The 8,527-nt window shown below is 49.3% G+C and overlaps 1 protein-coding gene across 1 annotated transcript; it reads right to left on the reverse strand.

Moving 5' to 3' along the window:
• Positions 1 to 50: 50 nt before the first annotated feature.
• Positions 51 to 7,442, reverse strand: LOC110495973 (A disintegrin and metalloproteinase with thrombospondin motifs 1). The gene is made up of 8 exons (XM_021571543.2): positions 6,325 to 7,442; positions 4,892 to 5,235; positions 4,509 to 4,641; positions 3,902 to 4,359; positions 3,256 to 3,442; positions 2,758 to 2,936; positions 2,417 to 2,592; positions 51 to 2,166 (listed from the first exon to the last, which is right to left on the reverse strand). Exons 1-8 carry the CDS (start codon positions 6,947 to 6,949, stop codon positions 1,428 to 1,430), a joined length of 2,841 nt encoding a protein of 946 aa, XP_021427218.2. The 5' UTR covers positions 6,950 to 7,442; the 3' UTR covers positions 51 to 1,427.
• Between the last annotated feature and the right edge of the window lie 1,085 nt (positions 7,443 to 8,527).

Below are 8,527 nucleotides of genomic sequence, written 5' to 3' on the forward strand. Positions count from 1 at the left end.
GGATTAGGTTTATTACACAAATCCACCATATATTTGCTGACGAGGGACATGTTTGTGAGTGTGTGTGCACGCGCATAGAGTGGAATAGATTGAGGTGTGTGTATAGAGTCAGATATATTGAGGTGTGTGTGTGTGTATGGATGTGTAAGAATACCAAGACACATCACACACATGACAACAGTATATAGGTCAACGTGATACTTTATTATTCATAAACCTAGGACCATATATATAATACTGTATAAATACTCTATATACTCTACATCCTTCTGTTATTTCAATATAATAACAAATAAAAATACAACAATAATATTAAAAAGCAACAAGATTATACTTAACAACAATAAATAATGTTTGGATATTCTGTACAAAACGTCATCATAAAAAAAAAACCTTCTCGGAAGGCAGGAGAGACTTACTTATGAAGTAGTAGCAGGAGAGAAGCCACACACACACACACACGTTCGCTTGCTCACACACCTCTTTGGTCTAGGACGGGGCGGAGTTATATGGCTTTGAAATTGGTTTTTGTTCAGTCCAGGATGCATCTTGAATAATACGTGTATTGGAATGAGTCTATTGGGAGATTCTACTGGAATGTTAGCAGCACATATCAACTTGTTCAGGAATGACCGAAGTTGATTGAAATGAACTGTATTGAGTTAGTTTGGTTGCGTACAAAGTCGTATGGATTAGGAGGGACAATCCGGATTGTCTTTTGTTCAGCACCCTTTGAAACAGGAAGTGCCTCCAACCGATACAGGGAGTGGAATGTGTGGCAGTGAGACCATTCATTTGTTTCTAATACATATACATACATCCTCACCCCAAGGTAACCAATTCTGTACAGTGATACATATAGTCCCCCCCCAAGATGTCTGTCCAGTCCAGCTAGGACAGACTGCCCCCCCCCCCCCCCCCCCACACACACACACGAACACAAGCATGCCATTGGCACCTAAAGCAGCATGCTTTTTCGAAAGAGAAGTGTCCATTTAAACTCTTCCTCCATCTCAGCTCCACTGACATGGGTGGGGGGTGGAGGGAGGGAGAAGGGCGCAGTGTGCCTGCAATGTGCCCCCGTGCCAGCCCAGCAGGCAACTGCACCAAGTCTATGCGGTGTTCTAGGGGTGGCAGTGCCACGGAGCAGACCCAAACAACACTAAAGTCTAACCTCAAAGTGGCTGGAGGGAATTGAGAGAGATGTTGTTGGCTCTGCAGTGTCAGTCAATCAGTCGGCCACTTTGGACCCATTGGACCCCAGAAAACACCCACGAAAGCACTCTGCTTGGGATGTAAACATTCTCATGATAGGTCAATGTGTTTTCAGATGCAAAGTTCATGACGATATGGTTGTTTTAGTCTTTTTCTATCTTTCTTTCATGAGTTGTTCTTTAGGGACGTAATAATGAGGTGGGCTGACAAACTTAGCAGGTGCTCTGGTTGCACAAGTCCAGCAGTGGTCGAGGCCTGTCTTTATGGTCGCAGCTCTCGTGGGCGAGTGTACGCCCGTTGTGTCCCACGCAGCGTAGCGGCCGCTTGCGGAACCCACGGCCACAGCTCTTGGAGCACACCGACCACTCCCCCAGGAACCACGAAGGACAGGGGTCTGGGGCGCAGGGGCATGAAGCCAACGGGCGCAGCTCTTCCGGGCACTCCCGCGATGGCCGCCCCTGGGGATCCAGACACAGCACCTCCCTCTGTTGAGTACCGCCCCCACAGCTCTGCGAGCATGGGCCCCACTCCCGCAGGGTCCACTCAGCTTCCCCCAGCTCCCGGATGGCATTGATGGACTGGCGGCGTGCCACCGTTCCGCCACTAGGTGACACCAAAACGGGTCTTGGCGCAAAGTAGCTGTATTTGACACGGGGGCGGGGCGAGTCGCCTACAGACAACACCTGGATGGTCAGGGCCTCGGGAAGGGGCGAGAAGCTGCGTAGACGCTCCAGGGAGGCGGAGCTACCGCTGTATCGTAGCAACGCCCCCTTGAGGGCGATGTCTGTTTCGAGAGTCATCAGCTTGTAGTCGCCGTTCAGGAGGTATGTGCCGTCCTGGCGCAACACTGCCAGGTAGCTGTTGTCATGGCGACCCCCGCCGGGGGCACGTTGCTTCACGTCCAGGTGAGTGGCGCCAGCGGGGATGGTCACAACGTTCTGGTAACCAGGCCTGAGGGACAGAAACACACAAGGGTCAAACATAGCCAAGGGTAAAAAGTTATGCATAAGTGTAAGAGTTAAGAGTAAGAGACTGAGTTAAAAAAAAATGTGGCAGTGCTAAGAGGTGTGATAGAGATAGATTCATTAGAGAAAGATAGGATTCTACAGACTGTAGTAAAATATATTAAATGGGTTCAACTAGAAAACAGTCATTTCAAGTCAAAGATGGCTGTTTTGAGGTCATAGGTCATTGTTCTCACCTGGCACGCTCCAGGGCACCCGACACTTTCTTGCAGGTGGAGCCGTTGCCTCCGCACACGCTGCACTTGTCGAAGCGACGGCTGGAGCCGATGATTCGGTCACAGCCCGCCTTCACACACTGACCCTGCACACACACTGAGGTGGAGTCCGGGCTGCAGGGAGTACCGTCAGCCACCTGACAGTTGCAGAGAAACAGATGTTAGCCTAGTTAGCCTAGATAAGCATTAGCTTAGCCTAGTTAGCCTAGAGACAGTGTTAGCCTAGACAGTATTAGCCTAGTTAGCCTAGATAGTGTTTGTCTACATTTTTGCAAAAGTGTCTGTGGTGTGACCTGACTAACCTTTGGTTTCAGAATGAAGAAGTAGCCCGTGCCCTTGGCCCGGCAAACCAACTTGCAGCGGTCTTTGGGTGAGACGCCGGCATATTTGGGAACCCACTCCACGCCCTCTCCCGAACCGAACGACACCTGTGCCGAAATATCGTTGTGGGCCAGACACTGCTCCTCGCGGAACGACAGACCTTTAGAGAAAGAGGGATGAAGAGAGAGAGAGAGAGAGAGAGAGAGAGAGAGAGAGAGGTGTGATATTCACTGTTAGTTAAGCTTGAGCATTATGTTTACTTTACAGTAGGCTGTGATATTCGAATATGGCTATTCTCGAATGTGTAGAAAGTATAAGTATGGGTACAATATGCAAGTCAGTGGCCTATGTGCCTAAATAAGGATGTATAATATCAAAGTATAAATATATGAATGTGTGTAATAAGAGTCATTAGTGTATTAGCTATGTAATAAGCATGAACTAAGTATGTAATAAGTGAGGCTAGTACAGGCTCTTACCGTTGCTCTCAGGGCAGATCTCTGTGTTACAGGAGCGATATTGGATCCTCTTGCCCTCGCAGTACTTGCCCCCGTTTTTGGGCAGGGGGCTATCACAGTCCCTGAAGGAGTACTGCACCCCTCCGTTGCAGGTACGGGAGCAGTCTCCCCATGGTCCCCATACACCCCAGGCACCGTTGACTGGGGTCTGCAACAGGAGAGGACGCCATCGTTATTCATAGTCACACACACTAGCCCATATAACATTTCAATAGTCCTATAGGTAGTCCTATAGCTAAAAAGCTAATAGTAACATTCACTTTAGCCACTATGTGGTAAGGAGCTTGCTGGTTTTCTGTTCTACCTGATAATGACTTGCACACACCTGGTGTCCCTGGTCTAAATCAGTCTCTGATAACAAGGGAACAATGAAAAATGCAGTGGAACTGGCTTCAAAGTCCAGATTTGAGTTTGAGGGCCCTATAACATGTCAACACTCTAATAGCTAGCCTGATATTAAAAAAGACATAACATTGGACCTAATCCAATGTAGCTAACACTAACCAATCCCAAAGCTGCATTATGCTTCCTTTCCCCCCAATGGACCAATCCCATCGCTCCCATTGACTTTAAGACTTTGTCATAGGGCTGTGTTTATAACACCCACCTGGTGACGAGCGGCCTCCGTCTTGCTCAGACACTGTCCTGCCAGGCAGAAGCTGTCATGGCCACACAGCGTCCCATCCGCCCACGGGAAGTTCTTGGTCTGACAGACCAGAAGTCCGTTGGTTGTGGTCACTGTGCACCAGAGTGCCACACATGTGGTACTCAGGTCGGGACAGTGCTGTGACTCCTCCCCGAACGTCAGGCGACATTGGCGGTTGGCGTCGTACACGTTTCCGGGTAGCATGGCAGGGAGCGGCTGGGACTTGTGGGGCTTGTCCAATAGGCACTGGCCATGTCCGTTGTCCATGAAGGTGGTGACCATGAGGGCGGAGCAAGGCGACCAGGGCTGGAGTTGGTCCAGGTTGGACAGGGTGGACGCCATCATGTGCGAGCCCCAATGGTCACCGTTGACGCTGGCACACTGCTTGGAATCGTCGTGGGGCATGTTGAACACGTGGCCTAGAGCGCAAAGAGAGGGAGGAATGGAGAGAGGGGAGACAAGGGTTGGTTTGGGACTGAGAGAGGACATGTGTACTGTGTGTGGCTAATGACAGAGATGTGAATATATTCTGCACATGTTTCAGCTTGGCATCAGGGTGGCATCTTACCGAGTTCGTGTGCCACAGTGAATGCCGCCTGCAGCCCATCGTCCTCGATGATGGAGCAGCTCCTCTCCGGATCGCACACCGTGCCCACATCCGCCATGCCTAGTGTGTCACAGGAGTGGGCGCCGCACAGGTCCTACAGGGGGTGAGAAGGGACAAAACACATCTGTCAAACTCACTGCTTTCCCACATACAGACACAGACACAAAACCGATATCCTATAGCAGGACCCTGTTTTAAAATCAAAAGTAGCGCACTATATAGTCAATAGGGTGCCATTTGGAAAGCAGAATCAACCCTAGTAGTTGTGAAGGTGTTGCCTGTTACCACGGTAAACATTGGTGTAAAAACATTGTGAAAACTGCTAAAATACAAAAGCAACATACCGTTCGGGTGAAGAGCACGGCCGTGTCGTAGTGCTCTGGGTGGCGGTCGCTGGGCGGGTTGTGCTGCCGCTGCCACTGGCAGAAGTTGCGGAGGGTCAGGGCAGCGTTAGACGACACCTGGGGGCTGCTCTCCTCCTCGTAAACCACCAGGAGCTTGACCACGGCTAGGCTGATGGAGTTGTGGATGGTGGGGTGACGGTAGAGGCGCGATGCCACCGCCATGATGGTCAGCAGGTAGGGCTTGAGGCCGGCACCGTGGAACTCGGCCATGGACTGATCGGCCACGATCATGATCTCCACGAAGCGAGGCGTGGACACGAAGCGCTTTGACCTCTGGTGGTGGGCTGGATGGAAAGAGAGAAGAAGGGAGAGAGGTCAGACAAACTGGCCTAGAATCAGACTTTTAATACTGCTCTCTTGTGAGAGCCTGTTTTCTCTGGTTTAAATTGATGAACTGTTAGACATAAAGATGAAATGTCAAATTGCTTATGGCAAATATCTGAGTAGTCACAAGAGATTTTATGTGAGTTGTACCATGTGATACTACAGGCCAATCACGGGTTTGTAGGCTACAAATGTGTATTTTCAAGGGCAGATGAAGAGCTACTGAGCACTGAGCAGATCATCTCTCCAGATGTGTTTGCTGGTTGGGTGACTCAGTAGCCCCTTACAAAAACTCACATGTATTTCACATGTGATTATTACATATGAAGTGTTCCAAAAACACATGTGGAACTTCACGGGATGTCTTACCATCAGAGGCCCTCTTCCTAATGACTACATTCCCAAATTGACTTTCACTGGGCGGAAATTATGCGTGAGAGGGGGAAGAAAAATAATTCTGGGAAATGTCTGACAGTGCTGACCTGTAACGTGCAGTACCAGGAGGAGGCGAGACTAGTTTCCACGTATCACCCCCACCAGCCCCCGTCCCAGGCCCGTACCTCCCTCCCTCGTTCACTCCCCGCTCACTTCCTCCGAGCCTTTACCCTCCCCCCTCTTGCCTGCGTATACTGTCAAAGCTGAGCCCATTCCCCGTTAACCCTCGTTGTGCACCGGTCAAATTATCGACTTATCCACCCTTACCTCAACATTTAAATATATAGCCTGCGCTGTGTAATTATTAGAGTCTCAGATGTTTGCGTAAAAGGGGTATTTTACGGATCACTCCAAGACAGAAGTTGAGGTGTTTGGATAGACAAATCCTCCGTTCCAGGAATTGAAGCCCCAGGACACCGCGGGTACAGGAATTGGTCCAGAGTCCATTTCGTTTGCCATACATGATGTAGACACATAACACAACTAAGTGACAATGTGGAACAGCTTGGCTTATTGTTTTTCTTACTAAAAGACGTAGGCCTATGAATATGATTTAAAGTCAGCATATTCCTAAATGAATACAAGTCAAAGGTTTTATAAGTGTTAATGCATACCTGGGTGGTCGGGGTTAGTGGTTCCATGGTTTACTTTTGTCTCCTGATTCTCTGGCAACCTGTCCTCTTCCTCGTTGACCCCGCACTTTGAGCTGCTCTCCTCTGCAAAATATTCCCGACCTCTCCGGCGAATGAGGTGGAGGTCCCCATCCATAGGCTGTGCATCACTCGATTTATTGGGATGGATGAAGTACTCTTCACCTTGGAGGTAGAATCCGCCCCGTAGTCCGTGACACAGGTTGAGAGCAGCTGCGGAGTCCTCCTCCCCGTTCACCGTGCCCGAGAAGAAGCACCGAGTCTCGGCTGCGCTGCTGTCAGATTCCCGCTGCGCCTGCGACTCGGGGCTTCCCACCACATGAAACACAAACCCAGGTGCCAGGAAGGTCTGATCCGGCTCTAGCTTCAAGACCACCCGTTTGCCAAATACGTCCAACCGGTAGACTCGCATCTCCGACTCCTTTTCTCGCTCCTCTACTGAAAGGGTCCGGCCCTGCTCGGCTTCCCTCTCAGGCCGAACCGGGTCGAGTCTGACCGGTACAACTGTACTTTCCTCCCATGTGCCGTGCGCCGCTCTCACGCACAGAGCCGTAATCAAACTGAACGAGACGCAAACGAACGACATCATATTCCGTGTCAAACCCTTCTAACTGAAAGAGAAAACTATATTGAAGTGTCTGGCGGAAGCAAGTAAAATCCGTAAAAGACTCCACTAATAACTAAAAAACATCAGTCCAAGAACTAAAACACCTCCAGTAATGAAGTAAGTCTAAAAAAAACTAAAACGGAAACAAATCCAGTGCAAAACCCATTCAAAATAGTCTACAGCTCAGACTTAATATCTTGGTGCTTCAAGCTCGAGTCTTATATTCTCTTGCTCGAAAAAAGCTCAGCAATAGATCAATTCCAACTATTCGGAACGTTGGTGTTTCTTTCAGCCCTGTCTTGAATACTCAACAGCTGTTTGAGTTTCTATGTGACTTCGGGGCAGTAATTGTTTTCTACTGTGCCGTCTAGTTTCTGCTCATATTTCGCATTAAAGGCGGACAGACCCCGGCTCCCTATATATCCCCAAACTCGGGACCACCCCTTCCCGAAGCCGCTTTGATCTTTTAGAGGCAAAATCTCGTGCGCAACAAAACGCAGACATAGAGACGTGCCATAATAATCAATCAATGTGGAGTGGAACGCGTTTGGCCCAGGAAACTTTTTTTCCCCCTGCTCCGCTTGTAGGCGGGACTATAGCCCTCACTCCTCTTCCCATACCCCGTCCTCCCCCTAAATGTTCTCATCATTTACACTAAAAACTCTCATACTTTTCGCCCCTGCTACTTTTACGCGGTGCTCATATATAGGCTATACCCACACGTTGAATGTAAATTATACTTCATGAGGGTAGCAGTGGTTTATATGTGGCAGGGTTGTGGTGTCTGTGAAACTGGGGATCTGGGGATAGCATGTCAGACATGGCATCTATAGCACCAGGGCTCGATACCCGGAGCTTGGAGTCGTTTGCATCGCCGCAGTGTCAAGCGAGCCGTGCGCCGTGGCGGCCTGGTGGGATTCCGTAGCTCTTCGGGGAGAGGGAGCGCAGAGGGGCCGGTGAGTTCTTAAGGTGGAATAGTCCCTTGGACGCATCTCCTCCACTCAACTCTCCGAGGCCGTGGCCCCTCTCCTTGGGCGGACACCCCCTCCTCTCCCAGCCCCCCCCCCCCTCTCAAACATACGGTGCAAACCGCATCACTTGTGTAAATCCAGAACTCTGGAACCGTACCAAAATAATTATCGACGGATTACTCGCCCCCTCCTAGTGACCGAGTAATTATTTGCTTAGTATTATATACCACGTTAGAATAATGATACATGACACACCAATAAAATACAAAACACAGCCGTGTCTATCTGTAGTAAGTCTATTTACATGTACATGTTAGTCTATTCACCCAGATGACAGGACAGACAATTGGTACATACCGTATGGGAACAAAACGAGACGTCACAGGTACAGTGCAGGAACACCAATAGCCAAGGGAAAAGATCAAGAGATAAGATGGATAAAGTGCCATACACGGTGGTCTCACCCTCTTAGTGAACTGCGAGTCTGTTATGAATATGGCCTGGCAAGTAGAGTATATGAGGGGAACATTTATAATCAATTCACTAAATGCGTTTTTAACGCATTAGTTGGAGTCTACATCATGCTAAT

Source organism: Oncorhynchus mykiss, chromosome 18, assembly GCF_013265735.2.
Source record: "Oncorhynchus mykiss isolate Arlee chromosome 18, USDA_OmykA_1.1, whole genome shotgun sequence".
Classification (NCBI taxonomy): domain Eukaryota; kingdom Metazoa; phylum Chordata; class Actinopteri; order Salmoniformes; family Salmonidae; genus Oncorhynchus; species Oncorhynchus mykiss.

Excerpts from the sequence above, each read along its gene's own strand:
- LOC110495973 (XM_021571543.2), bottom strand. The coding sequence starts at position 6,949 with ATGATGTCGTTCGTTTGCGTCTCGTTCAGTTTGATTACGGCTCTGTGC. Across the intron at positions 2,937-3,255 it reads GATCTGCCCTGAGAGCAACG|GTCTGTCGTTCCGCGAGGAG; the intron begins GTAAGAGCCTGT and ends CTTTCTCTAAAG. Across the intron at positions 2,167-2,416 it reads GGTGCCCTGGAGCGTGCCAG|GCCTGGTTACCAGAACGTTG; the intron begins GTGAGAACAATG and ends TCTGTCCCTCAG.